General features: G+C 48.1%; 1 protein-coding gene across 10 annotated transcripts in view; it reads right to left on the bottom strand.

The window, feature by feature from the left end:
- Positions 1 to 8,604, bottom strand: part of atp6v0a1b (ATPase H+ transporting V0 subunit a1b) — a gene marked incomplete at both ends in the record, with an annotated part of 37,773 nt that extends 29,169 nt beyond the window's left edge. For 5 of the 10 annotated variants that reach the window (XM_079261073.1, XM_079261077.1, XM_079261076.1 and 2 more), the window contains 7 exons: positions 1,231 to 1,313; positions 1,451 to 1,577; positions 6,447 to 6,529; positions 7,005 to 7,133; positions 8,155 to 8,252; positions 8,331 to 8,409; positions 8,488 to 8,604. In XM_079261073.1, the coding sequence (XP_079117199.1) occupies positions 1,231 to 1,313; positions 1,451 to 1,577; positions 6,447 to 6,529; positions 7,005 to 7,133; positions 8,155 to 8,252; positions 8,331 to 8,409; positions 8,488 to 8,604 (716 nt within the window). Of the gene's footprint in view, positions 1 to 1,230; positions 1,314 to 1,450; positions 1,578 to 6,446; positions 6,530 to 6,983; positions 7,134 to 8,121; positions 8,253 to 8,330; positions 8,410 to 8,487 lie in introns of all 10 variants that reach the window. The other 5 variants (XM_079261075.1, XM_079261079.1, XM_079261078.1 and 2 more) reach the window with 4 other exon arrangements.
- Between the last annotated feature and the right edge of the window lie 7,538 nt (positions 8,605 to 16,142).

Raw genomic sequence — 16,142 nt, 5'->3', positions numbered from 1 at the left:
TTTTCATTTCTATGTTTAGTTTCTCATTAGCATTCATATAAAAAATTCTGCTACTTTGTTTTATTTTAATTTCAAGTTAATTTACTACTGTAACCAAAAGCTTCTCTAAACCGGATCTGCAGGTCTTGCCTCGTAGGAAGAACCGGGACTGAACCATTAAGGTTTATTAGCTGATCATTTCCAGTTAATCATGGTTCTAAACTTTAACTAGTTCTGTTGTATTATTCTGAAGGAGAAGCTGTTATCATAACTGTGTGTAAAGTAATAATTGGTGGTTATTGATCGGTGTTCATAATGAAGGAAAGAGTGGATTCCTGTCTATAACACTGCTGTGATAACTGTGGCCACATTAGAGAGAGATGTGGCAGAAGGGGATCAGTTCTGGTCTGCTGTCTGGTGGCGGTGGTAGACTGGATCCCTGTGCTGGGAGCTGTGGGGCTATGGATACTGGGTTGGGGACTGTCTCCTCCTGATCTGTGTCCTTCCTCTTAACTAAAAAGTCAGAATATCTCCCATTCTCAAAATTCTGATGTATTTATTCACAATTTTCATGCTGTAGCTAATTTTAAACCCAACTTGCATCCTTACTTGACTCCTGTTTGAATGAAACATGTAGCACTAGCTTAACCCATAGTCAGCGCTAAGTTAATCTTTCAGCATCTTAATAGCTTTATAGTTAATTTTCAGCTCCAATGTGACAATCTTAATGAACTCTGATGATGTGTAGTCCCTTAATACATTCACTGAAAGCTATATATGACATGGTTTCCCCACATTATCTTAAAAACAATAAAGTGCTAGCAAAGAAACAGATTAGCTGTTAACTGCCACCTAGCTTCATGCTAACATCAGGTTAACAGCCAACCATTTATAACAGACTGTATAGACTAAAAATAAATACTGTACTTTTGGAGTTCTGTCCTTAAAAACATTTTTAGCTGCTAATAATTAAAGTAATCTAATTTTCTTTTCTTTTCTATTCAGTCTTTGCTGTATGAGATTCTAGTTTTGTTTATATTTTCAATAAACAAAGAAGATGAATGGTGAAAACATCTTATTTATACTCCTTTTCTCAAAAAAGTTTAATCAAATGAAGAAATTACAGGTTAAAGTTTATTGTATTCTAGAAAATGTTTTTAAAAACAGATTTTGTAGAGCAGCTTATATGCTGTAATACTGAAACTTGAGTTGATGATTGATGATAGTACGACGTGATGATGTGACACCCACCCCTCACAGATCTTCTTCACTCTGTTCTTTAACTGGTCACCCTGGAAGAAGATGATGAAGACGGATTTGTGGACTTGGTCCCCCTGTCAGAAAGAAAAGGTAAATACATACAGATTTATTTTAATGTGTTAAAACCCAGTTTACATATAAACCAATAAAACAACATCTTATTTGTTTGTTGTGGTTATTTGCTCTGTGAAACAAACTGTGGTGTGCTGACCGTGGTTGGATCTTCCAGAGGGTCTTCAATCTCTGCCTTCCTTAAGAAGACGTTACCCCGACAGACCCTCCACAGCATCCTCTCAAAGGTGGGAATCCTTTCCCTGCTGATCACCCCAGCCACAAACCTGCAAACCGAGCATATGAAGTCTCAGAGTAAAGTGCAGTAACATTAAGCAGTAATGCAAAGTTTTCTTCTGCAATGTGATGAGAAACTTTCACAATTAGTGGTGCATGAGTTAAAAATGGCTGCTGAAGCTTGACGTGGTTTGTGAGGCTGCAGACTTTTCCTTTTATTCAGCATTTTATTTGGGATTTTATCAGCTATTGTTCTTGTATTTCAACAAGGATGCATGTGATTCCAATGCAGGGAAAAAAGGACAAAGAAAATGGATTTATTTGGATTTTTTTTTCCAGTAAACCTTCCACTTTTCAACTAACACAAAGACTGATCATTTTTTAAATGGACAATCAATTGCTTACTTCACTTTCTGGCAGAACGAATATCACGATGAAGCCTCGACTAAAGACTAAAGATAGCAAACAAAACACCAAGAGGAATACATGGTGCAACACTCTGCTGCTTTTTATTTTAAAAAAGATGGTATATAGAACTAAACCCTTGTCCATTCGTGTACACTTACCCAGAACTGGCATGATTTACCTAAAAACAGTCTTACTGAGTCAGTTTTTGTTCAGTAGGGAAAAAGATTTGACTGACACACTTTATTCTAGGCTGCTACTGATTTTCAACGTGGTCTCGGAGTTCTTCTTTTCATCTGGAAACAATGAAAGGACTAAACTGGTTAATATCACTTAGCCTGATGACGGACACAAAACCACCAACCCTGCTGGACCAGGTCTAAACATTAGCAGCCCACACTCCGCCAAGTCTGGACCAGGTTTAAACAGCAGCAGTCTAGCATCCACCTAGCCTGGACCAGGTCCAAGCAGCAGGAGTCTAGTGTCCACCAGTCTGGGACCTGGTCCAAGCAGCAGGAGTCTAGTGTCCACCAGTCTGGGACCTGGTCCAAGCAGCAGGAGTCTAGTGTCCACCAGTCTGGGACCTGGTCCAAGCAGCAGGAGTCTAGTGTCCACCAGTCTGGGACCATGTCCAAGCAGCAGGAGTCTAGTGTCCACCAGTCTGGGACCAGGTCCAAGCAGCAGGAGTCTAGTGTCCACCAGTCTGGGACCAGGTCCAAGCAGCAGGAGTCTAGTGTCCACCAGTCTGGGACCTGGTCCAAGCAGCAGGGGTCTAGTGTCCACCAGTCTGGGACCTGGTCCAAGCAGCAGGAGTCTAGTGTCCACCAGTCTGGGACCTGGTCCAAGCAGCAGGAGTCTAGTGTCCACCAGTCTGGGACCAGGTCCAAGCAGCAGGAGTCTAGTGTCCACCAGTCTGGGACCTGGTCCAAGCAGCAGGAGTCTAGTGTCCACCAGTCTGGGACCAGGTCCAAGCAGCAGGAGTCTAGTGTCCACCAGTCTGGGACCTGGTCCAAGCAGCAGTAGTCTAGTGTCCACCAGTCTGGGACCTGGTCCAAGTAGCAGGAGTCTAGTGTCCACCAGTCTGGGACCAGGTCCAAGCAGCAGGAGTCTAGTGTCCACCAGTCTGGGACCTGGTCCAAGCAGCAGGAGTCTAGTGTCCACCAGTCTGGGACCTGGTCCAAGCAGCAGGAGTCTAGCCTACACCAGTCTGGGACCAGGTCCAAGTAGCAGGAGTCTAGTGTCCACCAGTCTGGGACCAGGTCCAAGCAGCAGGAGTCTAGTGTCCACCAGTCTGGGACCAGGTCCAGGCAGTAGGAGTCTAGTGTCCACCAGTCTGGGACCTGGTCCAAGCAGCAGGAGTCTAGTGTCCACCAGTCTGGGACCAGGTCCAAGCAGCAGGAGTCTAGTGTCCACCAGTCTGGGACCTGGTCCAAGCAGCAGGAGTCTAGCCTACACCAGTCTGGGACCAGGTCCAAGTAGCAGGAGTCTAGTGTCCACCAGTCTGGGACCAGGTCCAAGCAGCAGGAGTCTAGTGTCCACCAGTCTGGGACCAGGTCCAGGCAGCAGGAGTCTAGTGTCCACCAGTCTGGGACCAGGTCCAAGCAGCAGGAGTCTAGTGTCCACCAGTCTGGGACCTGGTCCAAGCAGCAGTAGTCTAGTGTCCACCAGTCTGGGACCAGGTCTAAGTAGCAGGAGTCTAGTGTCCACCAGTCTGGGACCAGGTCCAAGCAGCAGGAGTCTAGTGTCCACCAGTCTGGGACCAGGTCCAAGCAGCAGGAGTCTAGTGTCCACCAGTCTGGGACCAGGTCCAAGCAGCAGGAGTCTAGTGTCCACCAGTCTGGGACCTGGTCCAAGCAGCAGGAGTCTAGTGTCCACCAGTCTGGGACCAGGTCCAAGCAGCAGGAGTCTAGCCTCCACCAGTCTGGGACCAGGTCCAAGCAGCAGGAGTCTAGCGTCCACCAGTCTGGGACCAGGTCCAAGCAGCAGGAGTGTAGCCTACACCAGTCTGGGACCTGGTCCAAGCAGCAGGAGTGTAGCCTACACCAGTCTGGGACCAGGTCCAAGCAGCAGGAGTCTAGTGTCCACCAGTCTGGGACCAGGTCCAAGCAGCAGGAGTGTAGCCTACACCAGTCTGGGACCTGGTCCAAGTAGCAGGAGTCTAGTGTCCACCAGTCTGGGACCTGGTCCAAGCAGCAGGAGTCTAGTGTCCACCAGTCTGGGACCAGGTCCAAGCAGCAGGAGTCTAGTGTCCACCAGTCTGGGACCAGGTCCAAGCAGCAGGAGTCTAGTGTCCACCAGTCTGGGACCTGGTCCAAGCAGCAGGAGTGTAGCCTACACCAGTCTGGGACCAGGTCCAAGCAGCAGGAGTGTAGCCTACACCAGTCTGGGACCAGGTCCAAGCAGCAGGAGTGTAGCCTACACCAGTCTGGGACCAGGTCCAAGCAGCAGGAGTCTAGTGTCCACCAGTCTGGGACCAGGTCCAAGCAGCAGGAGTGTAGCCTACACCAGTCTGGGACCTGGTCCAAGCAGCAGGAGTGTAGCCTACACCAGTCTGGGACCAGGTCCAAGCAGCAGGAGTCTAGTGTCCACCAGTCTGGGACCAGGTCCAAGCAGCAGGAGTGTAGCCTACACCAGTCTGGGACCTGGTCCAAGCAGCAGGAGTCTAGTGTCCACCAGTCTGGGACCAGGTCCAAGCAGCAGGAGTGTAGCCTACACCAGTCTGGGACCTGGTCCAAGTAGCAGGAGTCTAGTGTCCACCAGTCTGGGACCAGGTCCAAGCAGCAGGAGTCTAGTGTCCACCAGTCTGGGACCAGGTCCAAGCAGCAGGAGTGTAGCCTACACCAGTCTGGGACCAGGTCCAAGCAGCAGGAGTGTAGCCTACACCAGTCTGGGACCAGGTCCAAGCAGCAGGAGTGTAGCCTACACCAGTCTGGGACCAGGTCCAAGCAGCAGGAGTCTAGTGTCCACCAGTCTGGGACCAGGTCCAAGCAGCAGGAGTCTAGTGTCCACCAGTCTGGGACCAGGTCCAAACAGCAGGAGTCTAGTGTCCACCAGTCTGGGACCTGGTCCAAGTAGCAGGAGTCTAGTGTCCACCAGTCTGGGACCAGGTCCAAGCAGCAGGAGTCTAGTGTCCACCAGTCTGGGACCAGGTCCAAGCAGCAGGAGTCTAGTGTCCACCAGTCTGGGACCTGGTCCAAGCAGCAGGAGTCTAGTGTCCACCAGTCTGGGACCAGGTCCAAGCAGCAGGAGTCTAGTGTCCACCAGTCTGGGACCTGGTCCAAGCAGCAGGAGTCTAGTGTCCACCAGTCTGGGACCTGGTCCAAGCAGCAGGAGTCTAGTGTCCACCAGTCTGGGACCTGGTCCAAGTAGCAGGAGTCTAGTGTCCACCAGTCTGGGACCTGGTCCAAGCAGCAGGAGTCTAGTGTCCACCAGTCTGGGACCAGGTCCAAGCAGCAGGAGTCTAGTGTCCACCAGTCTGGGACCAGGTCCAAGCAAAAGGAGTCTAGTGTCCACCAGTCTGGGACCAGGTCCAAGCAGCAGGAGTCTAGTGTCCACCAGTCTGGGACCAGGTCCAAGCAGCAGGAGTCTAGCCTCCACCAGTCTGGGACCAGGTCCAAGCAGCAGGAGTCTAGTGTCCACCAGTCTGGGACCAGGTCCAAGCAGCAGGAGTCTAGTGTCCACCAGTCTGGGACCAGGTCCAAGCAGCAGGAGTCTAGTGTCCACCAGTCTGGGACCAGGTCCAAGCAGCAGGAGTCTAGTGTCCACCAGTCTGGGACCAGGTCCAAGCAGCAGGAGTCTAGTGTCCACCAGTCTGGGACCTGGTCCAAGCAGCAGGAGTCTAGTGTCCACCAGTCTGGGACCAGGTCCAAGTAGCAGGAGTCTAGCGTCCACCAGTCTGGGACCTGGTCCAAGTAGCAGGAGTCTAGTGTCCACCAGTCTGGGACCAGGTCCAAGCAGCAGGAGTCTAGTGTCCACCAGTCTGGGACCAGGTCCAAGCAGCAGGAGTCTAGTGTCCACCAGTCTGGGACCAGGTCCAAGTAGCAGGAGTCTAGCGTCCACCAGTCTGGGACCAGGTCCAAGCAGCAGGAGTCTAGTGTCCACCAGTCTGGGACCTGGTCCAAGCAGCAGGAGTCTAGTGTCCACCAGTCTGGGACCTGGTCCAAGCAGCAGGAGTCTAGTGTCCACCAGTCTGGGACCTGGTCCAAGCAGCAGGAGTCTAGTGTCCACCAGTCTGGGACCTGGTCCAAGCAGCAGGAGTCTAGTGTCCACCAGTCTGGGACCAGGTCCAAGCAGCAGGAGTCTAGTGTCCACCAGTCTGGGACCTGGTCCAAGCATGTTCGAGCTGATGTGGGAGAGTTCTGGGAAATCGACTCCTCTCATTCAGCACCGTCTCCGAGCCGGCTCTCATTTATTTACACACATATTTACAGGTAAACAGCTGAGGGCTGCCACATGAAATAAAATTTCATTCAACTTTTCAAGCATTCTGGTGTTAATAATGAAATCTGTTTTACCCTAGTCGGAGCGGGGCCCCCCGGCCCCCCTCACTGCCCTCCATCAGAGCCGAGGACTCCTCCAGCAGGTTGGGATCCTCCATCTGTCAAAGATAGTTTATCTGTCAGGGCAGTGGTTCTCAAACCTTTAAACATTGTCCCCCTTGTAGATGGATTTATGTGCAAGTCTTTATTTACGTCACATGGGCTCAGAAGAGTCAAAGCTTTCAGGTCCTCAGGGCGCCCCTGTACCTCCGCTCACCCACGGCGGTCCTGGAGATCTACCATCCTGCAAGTTTTAGACGTTTCTCTGCTGCAGCTCCAGACTCAAATCAATGGCTCATTAACAGGTGGGTGCAGAAGTTAAAACAAGTAGTTGGAGAAACTCTTCATTTCAATCAGGTGTGTTGTAGCAGCAAAACACAAAAACCTGCAGGAGGGTTGATTTCCCAAAGCTGGGGCACACGATCTTTCAGGGAATCCTTGGGGGTCCAGGGACCCCAGGTTGGGAACCACTGTTGATGTGATCCTCATGAAACAGGCGGAAACTAAAACTCGCTCCTGCTGACGTGAACTAACCTCATCAAAGAACTGCTGGGTTCGATGCAGGATGTGTTTCAGCTCAGTCAGCTCCAGGAAGTTCTTCTTCAGGGCCTCCTGGTTGGTGTTGATCTCCTTCAGCTCGTTCTCCAGCTTCTCGAATGTGGCCTTACAAGAAAACAGAAGATTCACGTACACTGTAAAAAATCTGGAACATTTCATGTTTGTTACCTGTATTTATGGGGAAGTTTTCCTGATCTGTGGGATTTTATTTCTGATCCTTTCCAGTCTTAGTTTCCAGTCCAGTCATTTTGATTTCTTCCCTGTTTCCATTTTATTTTGTTTGCTTTATTTCCTTGTATTTTCTGTTCACTTTACTTCCTACCTGATTCCGGTTCCTTATCCTCAGAACTGGTTTCTGTTATTTATTTTGTAAAAACCTTTCTGTTTATGGACTCTTGGTTGTCATTTGATTCTTTTTAGATCAGTTTCCGATCACCACATTTCTATATTTGTTTTATTTATCTTTTTATTTTTTGCAGTGCAACTTTAATAGTTTATGTAAAATAACGTGAAAAAACTAACCATAACAATACACAAATATGAAATTTGTTAAAAGAAAATATTTAATTTTACAAAAAGAGATTTTTATCATACATATTACATTGTTATGTTATTCAATAAAAATTTAAATTTAAAAGAAAATTGTTAGAGCTTTGAATTACAGTTTACTACTGTTATTTTACTTTTAATTTAGTTATTGATATAGTAAATTTAAAGAAAAGTAATTTATTGGTTTTAAAACAAAAACAAGAATCTTTCACACAATTGCAATTAACAGTATTTATTTTTACATTATTGTTTTGGTGTTTTAAACCATTTTTCACTGTATTATTAGGTAATTTAATTGTTTATTATTAAAAATAAAAAAAATAGAATGATGCTAAAACTGTGTAACAATAAAGATATAAACAGTATTTTATTATTTGATTTTATTGTGAATTTACTTTATGCTATTTTCTTGTATCCTCGCTGTATTTTTCCAGCTATTGGGAAATTACCATTTTTTATATTTTAATTTTTTACAGTGTGCAGTGGTGCAGAATTTGGATGGTTGATGGTAAATTGTGTATCTGTGCTCATAGATTTGCAGCACATGAAAGACATGAGGAGAGTGATCAGCGATTACCTCCAGATCAATCATATCTCTGGGAAAAGGAACTTCCGGATTCTCCCCGGTGTCCACCATGGGGATGTTGGCCTTTTTGATCTCCTTCTCAACGAAACCTGTTAGCAGAAGAAAAGATGATTCAGAAGAGAAAAAGTCATGTCTCCACAGCTCGTCTGTGCTTTCTGGCTACTCACGTAGTTTCCTGTCCATCTCCTCGCATCGCCTCACTTCATTCACGAACTTCCGCTGGAAGACGTTAACGTCGGGATTCAACTGAGAGAAGAAACAGAAAATTCGTTATATTTATCTAGAACCGAATCCCATCTGGACCTGGACAACATCTGCACTCACGTCTCTAAACTGGACCATTCCCAGTTCTCCCAGCTCACTGACACAGCAGTAGGCTGCCTCTGACTGGAGGAAGAGCTGGGCCAAGGTCATCTCCTCGCTCCGGAACAGTTCCCCCATGATGACCACCGAACTCCCCTCCTCAGCTCCGAAAGACAAAAACTAAACCTGCAACAGAGAGAAGAAAAACTCGTTTAGAGATTTCTGAAAGCATTTTTTCATTTTCTGAATCGCTTGGTCCAGTTCAGGGTCGCAGGATCCTGCACCTGGACAGGTCGCCAGTCCATCTCAGGACAAACAACCATTCACTCCTAAAGACAATTTAGAGTAACCAGTTAACCTGACAGGTCAGGTGGGAGGAAGCCGGAGAACCCGGAAGGAACCCACATATACACGGTGAGAACATTAAAACTCCACCCAGAAAGACCACCGGTCAAACCTTCCCCCAGCAGAGGCTCGAACCAGCGACCTTCATGGCCTCAGTACACAGAACAGAACCTAAACCACTAGACCTGGACCAGACCTGACCTCACTAAACCACTAGACCTGGACCAGACCTGACCTCACTGAACCACTAGACCTGGACCACACCTGACCTCACTGAACCTGAACCAGACCTGATCTCACAGAACCAGACCTGACCTCACTAAACCACTAGACTTGGACCAGACCTGACCTCACTGAACCACTAGACCTGGACCAGACCTGACCTCACTAAACCACTAGACTTGGACCAGACCTGACCTCACTGAACCACTAGACCTGGACCAGACCTGACCTCACTAAACCACTAGACCTGGACCAGACCTGACCTCACTAAACCACTAGACCTGGACCAGACCTGACCTCACTAAACCACTAGACTTGGACCAGACCTGACCTCACTGAACCACTAGACCTGGACCAGACCTGACCTCACTAAACCACTGAACCTGGACCAGACCTGACCTCACTGAACCACTAGACCTGGACCAGACCTGACCTCACTGAACCACTAGACCTGGACCAGACCTGACCTCACTAAACCACTAGACTTGGACCAGACCTGACCTCACTGAAACACTAGACCTGGACCAGACCTGACCTCACTAAACCACTAGACCTGGACCAGACCTGACCTCACTAAACCACTAGACCTGGACCACACCTGACCTCACTGAACCACTGAACCTGGACCAGACCTGACCTCACTGAACCACTAGACCTGGACCAGACCTGACCTCACTGAACCACTGAACCTGGACCAGACCTGACCTCACAGAACCACTAGACCTGGACCAGACCTGATCTCACTGAACCACTAGACCTGGACCAGACCTGACCTCACTAAACCACTAGACCTGGACCAGACCTGACCTCACTGAACCTGGACCAGATCTGACTTCACTGAACCACTAGACCTGGACCAGACCTGACCTCACTGAACCTGGACCAGACCTGACCTCACAGAACCACTAGACCTGGACCAGACCTGATCTCACTGAACCACTAGACCTGGACCAGACCTGACCTCACTGAACCACTAGACCTGGACCAGACCTGACCTCACTGAACCACTAGACCTGGACCAGACCTGACCTCACTAAACCACTGAACCTGGACCAGACCTGACCTCACTAAACCATTGAACCTGGACCAGACCTGACCTCACTGAACCTGGACCAGACCTGACCTCACTAAACCACTAGACCTGGACCAGACCTGACCTCACTGAACCACTAGACCTGGACCAGACCTGACCTCACTGAACCTGAACCAGACCTGATCTCACTGAACCAGACCAAACCTCACTGAACCACTAGACCTGGACCAGACCGGACCTCACTAAACCACTAGACCTGGACCAGACCTGACCTCACTGAACCTGGACCAGACCTGACCTCACTAAACCACTAGACCTGGACCAGATCTGACCTCACTGAACCACTGAACCTGGACCAGACCTGACCTCACTGAACCTGGACCAGACCTGACCTCACAGAACCACTAGACCTGGACCAGACCTGACCTCACTAAACCACTGAACCTGGACCAGACCTGACCTCACTAAACCACAAGACCTGGACCAGACCTGACCTCACTGAACCACTAGACCTGGACCAGACCTGACCTCACTAAACCACTGAACCTGGACCAGACCTGACCTCACTAAACCACAAGACCTGGACCAGACCTGACCTCACTGAACCACTGAACCTGGACCAGACCTGACCTCACTAAACCACTAGACCTGGACCAGACCTGACCTACTAAACCACTGAACCTGGACCAGACCTGACCTCACTAAACAACTGAACCTGGACCAGACCTGACCTACTAAACCACTGAACCTGGACCAGACCTGACCTCACTGAACCTGGACCAGACCTGACCTCACAGAACCACTAGACCTGGACCAGACCTGACCTCACTAAACCACTGAACCTGGACCAGACCTGACCTCACTAAACCACAAGACCTGGACCAGACCTGACCTCACTGAACCACTAGACCTGGACCAGACCTGACCTCACTAAACCACTGAACCTGGACCAGACCTGACCTCACTAAACCACTAGACCTGGACCAGACCTGACCTCACTGAACCACTAGACCTGGACCAGACCTGACCTCACTGAACCACTAGACCTGGACCAGACCTGACCTCACTAAACCACTGAACCTGGACCAGACCTGACCTCACTAAACCACTAGACCTGGACCAGACCTGACCTCACTGAACCACTAGACCTGGACCAGACCTGACCTCCCTGAACCTGGACCAGACCTGACCTCACAGAACCACTAGACCTGGACCAGACCTGACCTCACTAAACCACTAGACCTGGACCAGACCTGACCTCATTGAACCACTAGACCTGGACCAGACCTGACCTCACTAAACCACTGAACCTGGACCAGACCTGACCTCACTAAACCACTAGACCTGGACCAGACCTGACCTCACTGAACCACTAGACCTGGACCAGACCTGACCTCACTGAACCTGGACCAGACCTGACCTCACAGAACCACTAGACCTGGACCAGACCTGACCTCACTGAACCACTAGACCTGGACCAGACCTGACCTCACTGAACCACTAGACCTGGACCAGACCTGACCTCACTAAACCACTGAACCTGGACCAGACCTGACCTCACTAAACCACTAGACCTGGACCAGACCTGACCTCACTGAACCACTAGACCTGGACCAGACCTGACCTCACTGAACCTGAACCAGACCTGATCTCACAGAACCAGACCAAACCTCACTGAACCACTAGACCTGGACCAGACCGGACCTCACTAAACCACTAGACCTGGACCAGACCTGACCTCACTGAACCTGGACCAGACCTGACCTCACTAAACCACTAGACCTGGACCAGATCTGACCTCACTGAACCACTGAACCTGGACCAGACCTGACCTCACTAAACAACTGAACCTGGACCAGACCTGACCTACTAAACCACTGAACCTGGACCAGACCTGACCTCACTGAACCTGGACCAGACCTGACCTCACAGAACCACTAGACCTGGACCAGACCTGACCTCACTAAACCACTGAACCTGGACCAGACCTGACCTCACTAAACCACTAGACCTGGACCAGACCTGACCTCACTGAACCACTAGACCTGGACCAGACCTGACCTCACTAAACCACTGAACCTGGACCAGACCTGGCCTCACTAAACCACTAGACCTGGACCAGACCTGACCTCACTGAACCACTAGACCTGGACCAGACCTGACCTCACTGAACCACTAGACCTGGACCAGACCTGACCTCACTAAACCACTAGACCTGGACCAGACCTGACCTCACTAAACCACTAGACCTGGACCAGACCTGACCTCACTGAACCACTAGACCTGGACCAGACCTGATCTCACTGAACCACTAGACCTGGACCAGACCTGACCTCACTGAACCACTAGACCTGGACCAGACCTGACCTCACTATACCACTAGACCTGGACCAGACCTGACCTCACTATACCACTAGACCTGGACCAGACCTGACCTCACTAAACCACAGGACCTGGACCAGACCTGACCTCACTGAACCACTAGACCTGGACCAGACCTGACCTCACTGAACCACTGAACCTGGACCAGACCTGACCTCACTAAACCACTAGACCTGGACCAGACCTGACCTCAATGAACCACCTGGACCAGACCTGACCTCACTGGACCTGGACCAGACCTGACCTCACTAAACCACTGGAGCAGTGGACCTGGACCTGGACCAGAACGGACTTGATACACAAGATGGGTTCTTCTAAGCTGCGTTTTTATTTTTCACCAGGTTTTCTGTACCTACTTCTTTAGTCAACTTTGGGTTGTGGGGAGGCAGGAACCTGTCTCAGCAGTTAGCAGGTGGGAGGTGGGTACACCTGGACAGGTCACCAGTCCACCCACACCCACCCACCTCCCTAGAATTTACAGTGACCAGCTAAACTAATGTAATGTCTTCAGACTCTGAAAAGAAGCCGGAGAATATGAAGAAAATCCACGCTTGCATGGAAAGAACATGCAATCAATTTAACAGAAATGTGACACAATTACATAAAGTATTAAATAATTTATTAAAGCAGAAAAATACATTTCAAGGTAAAATTAAATTATATTTGTAATTATACGTTTTGACAGTTTATTTCTCACAAGGCAACATAAAACTGGACAAATTAGGAACATCTTTATGCACCGCCATGCGTGAATTATAATTACATATATAATTATATTTTTAACAACTTTTTCATGATTAAATTCCAATTTTGGTAAATTAATAATAGATTAAAATAATAATGTTATGCAATATTTATGTATTTAAAAATGACAGTTTTTTCCTCCATAATGGACTCCCTGCAAGAGCTTTGTTTAGTGGAAGGGGCTTCCTCTTCATTCATTCATTCATTCATTCAGTCATTCAGTCACTCATTCATTGATCCATCCATCGTGCCCCTGCTTACAGGAGGTTTATATCTGAGTTGGATGCAGCCTGCAGCATCCCTCTTTCTCCTCTTTCTCCTGCTGTTCCTGCGTCCTTGATGAAGGACGCCATGATGCTGCTGCAGCTTCCTCTCCATCCATCCATCCATCCACCCATCCATCCATCCGACACAAATAAGAACCAATGTTTCAGAAATATTTTGATTGTTTCTGTTTTTCTTCGTGTTAAAACGGAACGGGTCTCGGTGGGTTCTGCCTTATCCTCCAAGCTTCATGAAAGATTATGACGATGCAGCCTCATAACGACCAATGATGTCAGAAAACCGATGATCGTCGGTGTGACGGGCCGCTCCGCGCGGTCTAGTCGCGTGCAGGATAAACATGGAACTCAGAAACGAGGCAAAATCCAGGATTTTATTTTTTTTAAAACATCAGTGTACTCACGTCCAAGTGACTCCGCCGGTCAAACCCGCTGGAGACTGGATGCTGGGATCCGGATGCTGGATGCTGTGGTCCACGGAGGCTCGTCTGCTGACGTCCAACGATCCGACCGGAAGCCCAAAGCAGTGAAGAGCTTCAGAACAAGAGCATCATCTCTTTATGTGTTGACAAGGCTGATTGTTTTTCATGATGCGCAAAACTCGATAATAAAATGATAACATCAGATTGTGTATTTAGAAAGTATGTTTTTTTTATCTTTAACACTTTTTTTCCGCTGCAAAAAATAAGAAAGAAAATATTTTCTTTATTTTGAAAATATCAACCGGTACGATGTTTATGAAAAAAAGACCAAAAAGACGGGAAGGGTCGGCAGGGATCATATAGTAGTTTACCTGCTTTCTTGTTGATCTCACCTGGTTGTTGTCAAGGCTACAGACAATTGCATTTAATTCGAAAAACCTCATTTTAAGTTTAAAAAAGTTATATTTTTGACCAACATTAAACTTGATGATGATTAACAGTAAACTGCCTTTCAAGATCAGTGAGATACCTTCTCCTGCTAATTTGGAACCACTATGCTAATGCAGTTAGCTCAACAATGGCAGACAGATGTGGAGTAGGCTTTAGTAGTTTTATTTTAAAGCTGCAGCTTAATATAAATATGTTCACAGGTCAAAGCTGCAACCAAGAATCGAGGCAGGCACAGAAGTGGTTGTTACAAAAATAAACTTTATTAAAGAAACATAAGTAAAACACATACTTAACCAACACAAGACCAACAAAGCAACCTAAACTAATGCAAAACCAAAGTGCCATGCCTGCGCAAACCCAGCGTGATCTCCCAACCCAAGTTTTGGAGACACACTGAGCTCAGGCTTGGTGGAGCTCCTAAGCTGTGGCAGAGCACACCGGGCCCAGGAGTGACTCATGACACTGATTAGGACGGCACCTGCATATATATATATATATATATATATATATATATATATATATATATATATATATATATATATATATATATATATATATATATATATATATATATATATATATATGCTTTAACCTGCATTTGTGGATTTCAGGGTTCATGAGGCTATGGCAGACCACCTTGGAGGCCAACTTCAAGCCAAATGCACAAGTTTCCATCAAATGTGGCATATATCAAGGAGATGCCCTGTCCCCGCTGCTGTTCTGTATAGGCCTGAACCCCCTCAGCCAACTAATCAACAAGACTGGCTTTGGATACCGACTCAGGAATGGGCCTACCATCAGCCACCTCCTGTACATGCATGACGTCAAGCTGTACGCTAAGAGTGAACGGGACATCAACTCACTGATCCACATCACCAGGATCTACAGCAGGGACATCAGAATAACATTTGGACTGGAGAAATGTGGGTGGATGATAACGAAGAAAGGGAAGGTAATCCATTCAGAGGGTCTTGCACTCGGGGAGGACAGGATAACAGATGTGGAGGAAAACTACAAGTATTTGGGCAACCATGAAGAAGCTACAACAAAAGCTGCCACAGCTGAATACCTGCAACGAATGAGGAAAGTACTGAGAAATCAGTTCAAAGGCAAGAACAAGATCCGGGCAATTAACAGCTATACCCTGCCCGTGAGCCGATACCGTGCTGGGATAATAAGCTGGCCAAAGGAGGAAGCTCAGGCCACAGATGTTAAAACACGGAGGCTGCTAACCATGCATGGAGGGTTCCACCCCAAGTCCACTGTCCAGTGACTAAACACTAAGCACAAAGAAGGGGGCCGGGGACTAGTGAGTATCAAGGCCACTATCCAAGATGAAGCATCCAAGCTCCATAAATACATCAGGAAGAGAACACCGAGGGATGAAGCACTTAGTGAATGTCTCAGGCAATGGAGTCTGGAGGAACATGAGATGGAAGAACCATCATGGGAGGAAAAACCCCTGCATGGGAAGATCACCGAAGTGGCCGATATAAACAAGTCCAATCAAGGGCTGGAGAGGGCTGGACTGAAGGACAGCACAGAGGCACTAATCACGGCAGCACAGGAGCAAGTCCTGAGCACCAGAGCAATCGAGGCCAAGATCTACTATACCAGGCAGGATCCCAGGTGCAGACTATGCAATGGAGCCCCTGAAACAATCCAGCACCTCACAGCAGGGTGCAAGATACTGGAAGGCAAAGAATACATGTAGTGCCACAACCAAGCAGCTGGCATAGTGTACAGGAACATCTGTACAGAATATGGACTGGAGACCCCTAAGTTCCAATGGGAAGC

This window comes from Telmatherina bonti (genome assembly GCF_933228915.1).
Source record: "Telmatherina bonti genome assembly, chromosome: 21".
Lineage (NCBI taxonomy): Eukaryota > Metazoa > Chordata > Actinopteri > Atheriniformes > Telmatherinidae > Telmatherina > Telmatherina bonti.
The sequence above is the reverse complement of the archived record's forward strand: the minus strand, read 5'-3'. Positions and strand labels throughout refer to the sequence as shown.